At 46.4% G+C, this 13,983-nt stretch overlaps 1 protein-coding gene across 2 annotated transcripts in view; it reads right to left on the reverse strand.

Moving 5' to 3' along the window:
- PDGFA (platelet derived growth factor subunit A) overlaps positions 1-13,983 on the reverse strand; it is a 96,121-nt gene that overhangs the window by 47,932 nt on the left and 34,206 nt on the right. For both annotated transcript variants that reach the window (XM_078664905.1, XM_078664904.1), the window contains exon 3: positions 13,171-13,275. In XM_078664905.1, coding sequence (XP_078521031.1) covers positions 13,171-13,275 — 105 coding nt within the window. The remainder of the gene's footprint in view (positions 1-13,170; positions 13,276-13,983) is intronic.

Below are 13,983 nucleotides of genomic sequence, written 5' to 3' on the forward strand. Positions count from 1 at the left end.
GTGTCACAGTATTATACTAATGTCGAAATACAGTGGTTCACAAATAGCAGCATTAACAAGTTCAAATTTACCTCTGTGATACACGAAACATAAATTTGCACCAATAAATGGACTTATTTACATGAAGAATTACATTAAAAAAATTATAATAATCGTATAGCGCTAACTAGATTCGAAGATATCCGGTATCAGAGCGCTTTTTATGAGCCTTCTACACTGTATTTCAGCATTCTTTCATCAGAGCATAAAATGATGGCACGGGAAGTACTACTTGAAATGTAACTTATCTTCTTGGATTACTGCCAGAGCACCAGCACAGCAGTTTGAGTGAATTTTTGCTAAACTCAAAATATTCTCGCATAGAAGGCCAGTGGGTACTGAGGTCCCTCTCACCAAGTGCTTCTATATAGGAAATAGGAATTATCTGCTCATTTCACACTTCTGGTTCATAAATAATAATTTAGCTGTACCCTCTTCAGTTCTTCTACTGCTCTGAATAGAAAAATATGACATCTCACTATTTCACATTTCTCAGTCCCTTCCCTCTATAGGACTTAGTACCAACTCAGGAACACTTTTAGGCCAATTTATTCCGTTCTCAGTTTATAAAATTCTTGTTTGTTAATAACGATAGAATATGATCTGCGGTAAGACAATGGTACTGCCACGTTGCCCACTGAGTTTAGAATTTCTTCCAAAATAATTAAATCTAATGTACCCGGTATTCTTAGCTCTTAAGCCTAAGATATTTTAAATGTTAGTTCTACATAAGCATTTGAAGCCTCGTCTGTGAGAGACTTTGTTGACCATAGCCCAACAATCCTCTTTCAGGGTTAACCATACACTTATTATTCAATTGTGATCTTGGTGTTTCAGCATACGCAATTAATCATGCCTGGGGTGATTGTAACTCATTTTTGTATTTAAAAAACTGCAGCATGTACCCACAGACATCGACTAGAATGAGTCCAAGCATCTTTTGCCAACTCATTTTTAGTTAAATAACCTGACCCCAAATTAGGTTTCAAATTGTGAAACCTGCTAGACCATTGAATTCTGTACTGCTGGAAGTTCTTCAAAACAAATCTTGATGGACCTTTCACCACTCTCACTCTTTGCACCCCAATCAAAGTGGTAACTCACTACCAAACATCCACTTGGTGGCTTGCCACTGTTCTGGATGCTGAACAGAGCTAAGAAAAGTGCACTCACAACATTTGATAGACAGACAGAGAGAAAAATAAGTAGCAGGAACATTGCTTTTGACTATTGATCTGCCTCTCCCGCACATGGCTGAGCTGCTGCTGATGTTGATCAGTTTCCAGATCAAAGCTCCAAGAAGGAGGATGGGTCGTACAGGAGTTCCTCGGGCAGCCTGAGGAGGGGCATATGGCAGTGCCAGCGGTAAGGGTAAATAGGAGTGCAGTTGGGGGCCTGCAGGAGAAGGCTCAACGTGTGGCCAGCAAGCCACAGAAGAACAAGTTACTTACCTTCGGTAACGCTTTTTCTGGTAGATACAATATCTGCCTGTGGATTCCTCACCTTGTGAATATCCCCTTGCGTCAGCAACATTCGGAAATTCTTTTTGTAGCCTCGCGCCGACGTGGACATGGACGTCATAGAGACACGACATCGCTCGCGACTCCGCTGACGTCACCGACGCCTACAATAGGCCCACGCCGGCGTGATGACATCAGTTCCGCCCTTTTTTCCGTGCCTTCGACGCACACGGACGGACCAATGACAGTAGACATATACACAGTATACGCAGTACAAATATCATAAAAATATCAAGGTAACACACACAGTGTGAAGCAAATGCAATAAAACATTTGAAATAAACAACCCCTTGACAATAAAATAAATACATTACAGAAACTCTGGTAAAGAAGTGTGGACAACGGGGAGGTGGGTGGGTCAGTGAGGAATCCACAGGCAGATATTGTATCTACCAGAAAAAGCATTACCAAAGGTAAGTAACTTGTTCTTCTGATAGATACATCTGCCGTGTGGATTCCTCACCTTGTGAATAGAGTCCCACAGCAGTCCCCACTCCCGGAGGAGGGTGTCCACTCTTCTAGACCAGGAAATCCTGGAGAACAGAGCGTGCAAAGTGACCGTCCCTCCTCACCTCGGAATCCAAGCAGTAATGCTTCGCGAAAGTGTGGAGGGAAGACCAAGTTGCCGCTCTACAAATATCCTCTACAGGAACACCTCTAGCCAATGCAGAGGTTGACGACTTAGCTCTTGTAGAATGAGCCCTTATACCCTCTGGAGGTTCCTTACCGGCCAAAGAGTAGCGGATCTTTATGCAGAAGACAATCCATCTCGACAAGGTTCTTTTATGGACCGCTCTTCCTTTCTTGCAGCCAGCAAAACCAATAAAAAGCTGGTCATCCAAACAAAAGTCTTTAGATCTGTCCAAGTAAAAGGACACCGCCCTTTTGGGGTCCAGACGGTGCAACCTCTCCTCATCCTTAGAAGGGTGTGGGGGAGGATAAAAGGTAGGAAGGGTAATGGATTGACCAAGGTGGAAAGGAGTCACCACCTTAGGCAGAAAAGCAGCCCTGGTCCTAAGAACCATTCGATCAGCATGAATGGTCAAGAAAGGGGGCTTGTAACTAAGAGCTTGAAGCTCACTTATCCTCCTTGCCGAGGTTATTGCAACGAGGAAGACTGTTTTAAAAGTCAGAAGCCTCATAGGACATTTGTGAAGAGGCTCAAAGGGAGCACCCATTAAAAAGGTCAATACAAGATTTAAGTCCCACTGAGGCACAATAAAAGGAGTTGGAGGGAACGTATTTGTGAGGCCCTTCAAAAACCTTAAAACTACAGGAGATTTAAAAAGAGATGGCTGGTCAGGCAAACAAAGAAATGCCGACAGCGCTGAAAGATAGCCCTTCACTGTGGCAACAGCAAGCCCCAGTTGCGCCAGAGAAAGAGCAAACTGAAGAACATCAGACAAATGGGCTCTCAAAGGGTCAATAGATTTTTCCCCACACCACGTGACAAATTTCGACCATCTATAAGAATAGATAGACTTAGTGGAGTCACGCCTGGCTGACAAGATGACATCCACAACGTCAGGCAGGAGGGAAAAGGAATTCAGGTTGCCCCGTTCAATCTCCAGGCATGAAGGTGTAATGTCTGGAGGTGGGGGTGTAGAACCTGCCCCTCCATCTGAGAGAGGAGGTCTGCCCTGAGAGGGAGACGGAGCGGCGGGTGAGAGGAGAGGTGGAGAAGATCTGTATACCACGCCCTTCTTGGCCAGTCCGGGGCGACCAATATGACTTGGGCCCGGTCTTGGCGAATCTTCCTCAGAACCCGAGGAATCAAAGGTATGGGAGGAAACGCGTAAAGGAGTTGATTTCCCCAACTCAACTGGAACGCGTCCCCCAAGGCTCCTTGCATGGGATACTGGAGACTGCAGAACGACAGGCAGTGAGCATTCTCGCGAGTGGCGAACAGGTCCACCCGAGGAGTCCCCCACGTCCGAAAGACGTGACGAACCACCTCCGGGTGAAGCCTCCACTCGTGGTCGGTAGAGAACTGCCGACTGAGACTGTCTGCACGAACGTTCAGAACTCCGGCCAGATGATTTGCCATCAGACAAATCTGATGGTCCTGAACCCAGGACCAGAGATGCAGAGCCTCTCTGCAGAGACTCTGCGACCCCACTCCTCCTTGGTTGTTGATGTACCACATCGCGGTCGTGTTGTCCGTCAGGACCTGGACTGAACGACCGCGAAGGGAGGGGAGGGAGGCCTTGAGCGCCAAACGTATCGACAATTCTAGAAGGTTGATGTGAAGCAACCTTTCCTCTGGAGACCAAAGACCCTTGTCCTCCAGATCCCCCAGATGAGCACCCCACCCTAGAGTGGATGCATCCGTTATCACTGTGGTCACCGGAGGAGGCAACTGAAAAGGCTTCCCCTGAGACAGGTTGCCTTCCACACCCCACCAAGACAGATCCGCCGCAGCTTCTCTGGAGATCCTCACTGACTCCCTGAGATCCCCATTGTGCTGATACCACTGCCTGCGGAGGCACCACTGGAGCGCCCTCATGTGCCAGCGTGCATGGTTGACCAACAGAATGCATGAAGCCATCAGACCGAGCAGGCGAAGGACCTTCAGGACTGGAACGACCGCTCCATTGTAAAATAAAGGAACCATTTCCTGTATGTCGCGAATCCTTTGAGGAGGAGGGAATGCACGACATACAGTTGTGTCCAGTACAGCACCTATGAACAGGTTGCGCTGGGAGTGCACCAGGTGAGACTTGGGTACATTTATCGAAAAACCCAACCTGTACAACAACTGGGTTGTCCCTCGCAGATGATGGAGCACTCTCTCTGACGACTCTGCTTTGATCAGCCAGTCGTCCAAATAAGGGAATACAGGAATCCCTGACCTTCTGAGATACGCCGCCACAACTGCCATCACCTTGGTGAAGACTCGAGGCGCAGTAGTAAGTCCAAACGGCAGGACCGCAAACTGATAGTGCTGCGATCCCACCGTAAAACGGAGATACTTCCTGTGCGACTTCAGGATTGGGATGTGAAAATACGCATCCTGCAAGTCGAGTGACACCATCCAGTCTTCTTCCAGCAGAGCCTGAAGAACCTGAGCAAGGGTGAGCATCTTGAATTTCTCTTGCTTCAGATAAAAATTCAAGATCCAGAGATCCAGGATTGGACGAAGCCTGCCATCCTTTTTGGGAATCAGGAAATACCGGGAGTAGCATCCCTGACCCCTTTCCTGCTCTGGGACCACCTCTATCGTACCCTTTCTTAACAGAGTTTGAACTTCCTCCTGTAGGAGTAACAGATGTTCCTCTGAGCAAAATCCCTGACAAGGAGGGTAATTGGGAGGGAATTCCCGAAAGGGAAGGGCATACCCATTTTCTACGAGATTGAGAACCCAAAGATCTGATGTAACCGATTCCCAATCTCGTAGAAAGTGGGTAAGCCGACCCCCCACCGGACCCACATGATCCTGAATGGCGGACCTAGGGCTGCTTTTCTGTGGCTGGGGGTTTGGAAGAGGTGGAGGAGGAAGAGGCTTGACGCCCTCGAGGACGTGCCCTTTGCTTTCCCCTGTACGACCTATACAAGGTATTTTGCTGCTGCTGCTGTTGTTGCTGCTGTTGACCTTGTCTATAGGTACGAAAAGAAGAGCGTCCAAAACCTCTGAACTTCCTGGTTGTTGAACCTCTCACTTGAAGACCAAGAGATCTAGCAGTTGCCCTGCTATCCTTAAATCTCTCCAAGGCTGTATCTGCCTTCTTGCCAAAGAGTCCTTCACCATCAAAAGGCAGATCTAATAATGCAGACTGCACATCAGCAGAAAAATCAGAGGATTTAAGCCTAGCTGAACGTTTTGTGGCAACGGCCGTGCCCATGATTCTTGCCACAGAATCTGCAGTATCAAGGCCGCTCTGGATGACTTGACGAGCTGCCGCTTGAGTGTCAGATAAAACTTCCTCAAAGTCACTTCTGCAGTCTTCTGGAACCTTAGGGATCAATGTACGCATAGAGTCCATAAGTGCGTGTACATATCTTCCCATAAGGTAAGTGGCATTTGTTGATTTTAACGCCATACTCGCGGAAGAGAAAGTTTTCTTGGCCACTTGATCCTGCTTTTTAGCTTCCTTGTCACCAGGTACTTGTGGAAAAGCACCAACTGATTTCTTTGAACATGCAGCTTGAATCACTAAACTTTCAGGAGAAGGGTGAGATGACAAAAAAGCAGGGTCCTCAGGAGCCACTCTATATCTCCTAGCCACACCTTTCGAGACAGCAGGAGCAGAAAAAGGCTTCTTCCACACCTCCATAATGGGTTCAGTCAAAGCATCATTAAATGGGAGCAATGGTTCCACAGCAGAGCTCAGAGAATGAAGAACCTCAGTAAGCAGATTTGATTTAAATTCAACGGTAGGCAATGTTAAACCTAAAAGTCCCGCTGCTTTTTTCATTACCACATGATATGGCTGAACATCCTTAGACGGTGCATCAGGGCCTGATGGTAATACCCACTCTGGGGAAAATTCAAGACCACTAGCCTCTGCTAGCTCCTCGAAATAATTTTCATCCAGCTCACCCTCTTCCAAGTCAGAACGAGACTCACAAAACCTCTGCTCTTCCAGGAGACGTTGAGCCTCTCTCCTAGATCTCTGCTTAACACGAAGTGAAGCCGGATCCACTGTCGACTCCGACGGCGCCGGAGCGGACGTCGGTATCGAATCCGAAGGCTTAGAAGGATGCTCCATAGATTTGCTTGGAGCTGGTGACGCCGGTGCAGGAGTCGTCGACTTCGGTCGAGCCGGGTCGACATTGGCGTCGACCTCGGTGGAGCCTGGTACTGCCACAGCAGGGTCGGGGCTGGCATATACGGCATGAAAGGTGCCGGGGCATAAGAGTGAGGCACACCCAAATTAAATGCCATTGGACCCATGGGACCCGAAGGTGCTCCAGAGGGGTACCATGACCTCGAGAAAACGCCATACATAGCGTTGAGAAACGCCGAAGGATCCTGACCTGGAGCTGGAAAAGGTGGATGCTCAGGTTGACCTCGAGGCAGATTCGAATCGGTTTCAACAACAGGAGTCGATACCTCTTCCTCAACAGGAACTTCACCGACCTCTTCTTGAGTTGGAGACGGTGCCGGAGTCGGATCGGGAGCCGGAGTCGGAGAATGAACTTGCGACTCCGAAGGCGAGGCCTCGCCTTCATCTGAAATCTCTTGTGGAGGAATCACTTTCGATTTAATCTTCTTGGGTGATCTCGACCTCGAGTCAGACTTATCACCCGAATGACGTCGAGATTCATGTCTCCTTTTCTTATGCTTCTTACGTGACCTCGAAGTATTATCCGACGAAGACTTCGAAGCCGACGCCTCTCGAGACCTCGATCCCGATCTCGACTTCTTCGAGAGGGATTTAGAAGATTTCCTAACCTTATCGGCTTTCAATTTTGCCACAAGAAGCTTAGACTCCCTTTCTCGCAGGGCCTTTGGATTCATCTTTTGGCACGACGAACACCCATCCACGTCGTGGTCGGAGCTCAAACACCAAATACAGTCCTGTTGTGGGTCCGTAACAGACATCATCTTTCCACATTCTCTGCAGGGTTTAAAACCCGTCTTCTTTGTCGACATAATGAAAGAACAAAGAGGCCAGAGAACAGAGAAACGAAGAAAAACAGTAACAGAGTTACTAGAAGCTACAGAGTATCCCGAAACCGTTAGCGTCGACGACGCGGAAAAAAGGGAACTGATGTCATCACGCCGGCGTGGGCCTATTGTAGGCGTCGGTGACGTCAGCAGAGTCGCGAGCGATGTCGTGTCTCTATGACGTCCATGTCCACGTTGACGCGAGGCTACAAAAAGAATTTCCGAATGTTGCTGACGCAAGGGGATATTCACAAGGTGAGGAATCCACACGGCAGATGTATCTATCAGAAGATATCAGCAGTTAATGGCTACTCTTGTGGTTAACAATGCTGCTGTTCTCCTATTGGGTGATTTCAATTTTTGGCTGGGTGATCCACGCGAAGATACCATGTCCAAAGATTTCTCCAACACCCTCCATTGCCTGAACTTTACCCCTCACATCTTCTCCCCCACCCACACTCACGGTCACATTCTTGACCAAGTCTGGTCTACCAATCTCTCAATCTCGCTGCCTTCGCTATCCCCTTGTGTCTGGTCCGACCACTCCCTGATTACCTTTTCCATTCCCCTGGGGAAGATCAATACCCCTCCTCTCCCCAAAAATACCTTTGCTCGCAACTGGAATAGGGTGGATCTTACAGCCTTAGGCCATTCCCTAGCCTCTTCCGCCCCCACCCTGGCAGAAATGCCCCTTAACAGGCAGGTAACTACCATTGACAACTGGCTCTTAGAGGCTTGCAATCTAGTTGCACCTCTCAGACGGGTTAGAACGCGCCGTCCCATGATGCCAACCGTTGGTTTTCCGATATCCTGAAAACCCAAAAACTGGCACTCCGGCAGGCCGAGCGCCATTGGCGCCGCAGTTACTGCCCGGATCTCAAGACCCATTACCTGACTCTCCTTCGGGCCTACAAAAAGGCCATACTCACAGCCAAGTTAGAACACTTCTCTCAGAAAATCCATAAGGCAGCCAATAAACCCAAGGAGATCTTCACGATTGTGAATGAGCTTGCTGCTTCCGACAGAGTTGTGCCCAGACCCATCCCCCTCCCAATCCCTCTGCAACACTCTTAATAACTTCTTTATTGAGAAGATCACCACCATAAAGCAGAACATCCCCCTGGCACCTCCCTCTTCTTTTGCCCTCCCTTACCCCCACCTGCTTCCTCCTTTGACCAGTTTCCCGCAATCTCAGAAGAGGCCTTCTGCTCCCTATTGGGAAAGGTCAAAACAGGCTACCCTGCTGATGCCTGCCCGGCTCACATCCTAAGGGAAATCTTTTCCCACTGTCCAGCCCCCCTCTGACCCTACTCAATGCCTCCATCTCCCTAGGCACCGTACCTGATGCGTTCAAATCAGCTACGGTTATTCCTATCATAAAGAAACCCGGCGCCGACCCCACCATCCCCTCTAACTTTAGACCAATTTCACTCCTTCCACTCCTAGGTAAGATCTTGGAGAGTCACATCACCTCCTCACTTTCCAACTACATTGAGACACATCACCTTCTAGCAGACCACCAGGCCGGCTTTAGGCCGGCTCACTCCACGGAATCTGTTTTTCTTTCGGTAGTCGATGAGCTCAGACGGAGCGCCGACACCAATTCCCCCCAGGCCCTAGTCCTCCTCGATCTCTCCGCTGCCTTTGACACGGTCGACCACTCCATCCTTCTTGACCGTGTCAGGGGCGCCGGCATTCGGGGATCGGCTCTGGCCTGGCTCACCTCCTTCTTGGCAGACAGCTCTCAGGCTGTTCGTCTGGAGGGCTTTATGGCCCCTACTCGCTTGGTCTCCTGTGGAGTCCCCCTCCTCACTCTCCCCCCTCCTGTTTAACCTCTACATACACCCACTCATTGTTGCTTTACAGGACATGTAGGTCACGGCGTTCAATTACGCCGATGACCTCCAACTTATTTTCAATCTCACCCCCTCTTCTGATTCTATTTCCACGGTCCACTCCATTCTTACCTTCATCTACAACTGGATGAACCTCAACCAACTAAAGCTGAACCCCGATAAAACGGAGCTTGTTCTTAACGGTGGCCCCTCTAATCCTTGGTCCTCTGCTTTCTGGCCCCCTTTCTTTGGTTCTCCCCCGTCTCCCTCTGCCTCTGTGAAAACCCTGGGTATTAAAGTCAGCCAAGATCTCTCTCTGCGACCTCAAATCAGCTCGGTGGTCTCCTCTTGTTTTCTGTCCCTGAGAACCATCCGCAAAGTCTCACGCTACTTCTCAGCCGAAGCCCTCAAAATCATCACTCTGGCAATGATTCTATCTCGCCTAGATTACGGCAATGCCCTCTATGTGGGCATCCCTGCCTATGAGTGCCGGCGCCTACAGCTCATCCAGAATCAAGCGGCGCGCCTCATCTACAGGCTCCCCAAATCCAGCCACACCACCCCCCTGCTCAAGACCCTCCATTGGCTCCCCATCAGGGAACGCTCACTTTTCAAGATGGGCTGCCTGACCTTCATGTCCCTAGCCGGCACTGCCCCTGCATTTATCAGATCTAAAATCACTGCCTATACTCCAACCAGAAACCTCCGTTCCTCCACCCAGTCCCTTCTCCAGGTCCCCCACTTCCACAAAAAGAAATCGGGTGGCTCCAGGTTCTCGACACTCGCTCCACTCTTCTGGAATGCCCTAACTTTAGCTATCAGATCTACTCCTTCTTACCTTGACTTTCGGGCAGCTCTGAAGACCCATCTCTTTTCCTCCGCCTACTCCTCTTAACACTTACTCCTCTTACACTCCTCCTCCCTTTCCTTCAGTTTCAGGTTCCTTCTATAGGGCCAAGAAACCGCCTGGTAGTAGAGCGCTTTACAAAACCCTTCAACTTCAACTTCTAGTGTTTCACTAGCTGAGCCATCTTGTAGCATAATCCAGATACCCAGGTATTCTGAAAGTATCAAGCTGCACTTTGTTTCTAAAATCATCCTCAGCTACCTTTGAAACACCCAGCCACACATGGATGGGAAAATACAAGGTTAGGGTGGCCATCTGGCTAATTCATACCCACACATTTTTGTTCTGCATAACATGCAGAAACTCATTTGGTGCTACAGTGCAACTTCTACAGCTGAAAAAAGTGACAACTTCAAGTGGGAGCAAAAATTGAATTTGGACACAAAAATCACTTGATGTACCAATGTGAATAAATGGCATAAAAACCTCTAAATAACTACTCATGTATGTGGTCTAGATGCCGTTACTGAACCAGAAAATTGTGTCAAGAGTCAAAACCAGCAGCAGTTAAGCAAAGTGCAAACATCATCTTTGCAGTAACAAATTATAAAACCTTAAGAACTGCAACAGCTACCACAAAGACACAGCAGTTCATGCTGTGACGAGCGTAAGTAGGTATGATACTATGTTTTGTTTGAAAAGGGCTTTTCAAAGCATTGGAGGGTGTAGCCACTGTAGTTGGTATCTTGAGCCCTAAGAGAAAGCCTTGGGGATACAAGTCTAAAGCACACAACATCCTAAAAATGTGACCGAGGAGAATTACATAAATTGTATACCCCCAAGCATGACATCCATAAATTCGCTTGCAAATCCATGACTAATCGGTAGGCCAGTTCATGGGAAATGTCTTTTATTCTCACGTGATGGGCTGGCTATTATTCTCCAGAGGCAAAGCCCCAATTGAAAAAGGAATTCCTCCGCTTGCAAGAAAGCGTCTAGCTGTAATTCACCATTTCTAACTGTTTACATCGGCAGTAAATGATCTACATCGTGACGCTTTCCATTTTCTCCTACCCCTCATTCTGCATTAATCACTCTATTTCGTAATTCTCAAGCGCCTCATTCTAAAAGTAGTTACCAAATGCTTTCCCATAACCTTCTGAGATCTACACAGAATGATAAAACACAATCCATCCTCTAACCTCATAAATAAGCTCAATTTTGTGATACTGTTGGCATTTCTTGGCAACATAAAATTCAGTGTCCCCGTTTCTTTGTGCTGATCGCCCTTTACCCAAACATTTCTAAGCAATGAAGATTGGCTGTGTTGCCTCATGGTACCTGATTCAGCTAGTGTCATAAAAGGGCATGACCTCTCTAACGAGTCAACAAACAGCATCTGCTAACTGTAGCAGCAACTCAGTGCCAGGAAGTAATGAAGGAAATGAATACTAGACGGCTTGGGGAATGAAGCATATGTTGAATTATATTTAACTGCAGATGTAATTACATAATCTTGCAAAGGTCACAACCATCTGAAAAAAACTAGATATTTTCCATCACACTATGAGTGACCCCATATTATGATATTCATTATAACATGACATCTTTCAAGAGCCACAGGAAGTGCTTCATCCGACAGTTACTGAAGGGTGCAAGTGCATGCACTGTTATTTAAAAATGTCCTAGTGTAAATCGCTTTGCAGAGGATATTTACTTATCCAGACTCACCAAATGCATGTAAATAAATAGTCAAATACCTACTTCAGGAAAATAATATTTATATCTACAGACAACGAACCCTTATCCCTTAATGCACAAAGAAAGACATACATGGCAAAAGTCAGAAATGAGGCAGGGGTTTGGGGGCATTAAAGTTATTGTGGTACTCGTATAGATAGATGCCTGAACTGCTTAGCTCAGATGAACTTTGAATGCATACTATTCCTGCTCTCCATGTGCCCCAAGATAGAAGCATCATTAATGCATCTTAGGGAACCCCTATAATACCTCCCTGAAAACATGTAGCACTTCTTCCCAAGCACACACCTTTCTTGGAATCCCAATTCTTCATGCTAATGGAGCGAACCATCACAGCTATTGCCTCCTGCTCTAACAATGCTCATATTTTCTTTCCCTTGAGGATAATTTAGGTGTGTTATAGCAAGGGATTTGTGGAAACTACCCAACACACTAGTAGAGGTCTTACTGGGAGCAGAGCTCTCCTATGAAAGGCAATTGATACGTTACTACAGTCAGTTTACCGTTCCAGTGTACTTTTTTGTAGTCTTGTTGCAATATGCATTGTCTTATTTTAGTTATCGCCAAATTACTCTTCACTGCTTACACCACACTGCTAGGCACCATTTTAGTGTTATAGCCATCGTGACCAGGAAATGCAGTCAAAGAGAAATGCTTTAATGGCCAGACTAATTGTGCGGAATCTCTCAACAAGCAATCTGCAAACACCACTCCAATAACTAACTACTTTTTTTGCAGTTTTAAAAACCCTTCTCCAGGACAAGAGCTGATCTGATATTATTGATGTTATCATACTAATACATCAAGTTACATTATCGCCCATTCAGATAACATCTACCAACAAACACCACCCAACTGTACAAGAGGGTGTGTATGGTGATGTGTAGAAAAACCATCATTATTAAACAAACTAATCTGCTTCTCTACTTAGTTGAAACCGCATTAAAGATCTTACAAATGAATTCCAACGAAAGAAGTTTGTGCCACTACGTTGTGCAGTTCAGTGAGTTCAATAAATGTTGCTTCATAAACAGGTCATCTTTTTCTGCTCCTCAAATATCTGAGTTTGGATGAACGCAGAAACTAGAGGAGCCGAAAAGGTTACCGCATGGATAGTGTATAAAAATGGAAGAGTCATCACTAGATCACAGGTAGTCTTGGCTAAGCGCTATGTAAAAGGAAACACTATTCACTGGTCGCAATGGACAAACTCTTGCCATTCAAATATATATGCTTGCAACACTGTTACATTACCTTAAAATATGCATACACAGATGGAGCTCTACTGTTGGCAATTAATGTTCCGAAAACAGTATTTGGGCTGCACTATGGACAGAGGCAAAATGTGTCTACGCATGCATTCACATATTTAAAATCAGCCCTAACAGTTAAAATCTGGAAAACCTACCAAAGTACCTCATGCTGACAAGCGTTTCACATCCTAGACACAAAGCATGTCCTTTTTTACATTTTAAGGAAATACTGTTCAAGTGCAGTGCTTTAAGGACAAAAAAGCCTTTTGTTCTAGAAGCTTGACATTGCATTTTACTTACTTACCGGCACTCCTTTTTCTGCGACTAGGTGCAGAATGCTTCTCTTGCACGTGTCTGGGAGGGTGTGAACTGTGCAATCTCACGCTAGCGCCTGACGCTTCTTCATTGGCTGCAACCAAAAAGTTACATTTACAAAATCATAAATACACGTCAAACTGCAATAGTACAAAATATTGTTGTATTTTGAAGAGCTGGCTCTTCGAGTAAGTACCCCCAAGGCTAGCCTCACAGCCAAAGCGTCAGTATAGCACTAAGTGTATGCGTGAGCATATAAATACGATAATATAACATAACATTATGTCTGGGATACATTCCTCAATAATGATAAAGCTATAAAAAACACTAATTCTCCATTCTTTAGGTCGAGCCTTGGCAGCGCATGCCGTATTCGAGAATGGACTTGAAGCCCTGCCCACTCTCCACCCATATTTTTAATAGTCTTGTGTCATTGACATTTGTAAATGCTGGCTTCTGATTCATTAATAGGTTTGTTAGTCCCTCCTTAGTCCCGCCATGTCTTCATTTGTAACCTCCCATGAGGACTGGCCCTTTTACTTCTGTTGTTTACATGGTATGTCTTATTTATTCAGTAAGCACTTTTTTCTTTAATGAGTTTCTCCTATTGCAGGCACAACATGCTTTCCTGCAACATTCAGCTCGCCATGCATGCTTTCACTTTTCAAGCAGCCCGGGACAATGGCGCCTGCTACTTTGAAGTAAAATAGGTCTTGCATTTACAAGAGTTTGAGCTATTGGCATTGTAATTGATAATGTCTTTTATTTATGTGCTCATTATCAAAACAGATAAATAAAAGGC

The sequence above is a fragment of the Lissotriton helveticus genome, chromosome 10 (genome assembly GCF_964261635.1).
Source record: "Lissotriton helveticus chromosome 10, aLisHel1.1, whole genome shotgun sequence".
Lineage (NCBI taxonomy): Eukaryota > Metazoa > Chordata > Amphibia > Caudata > Salamandridae > Lissotriton > Lissotriton helveticus.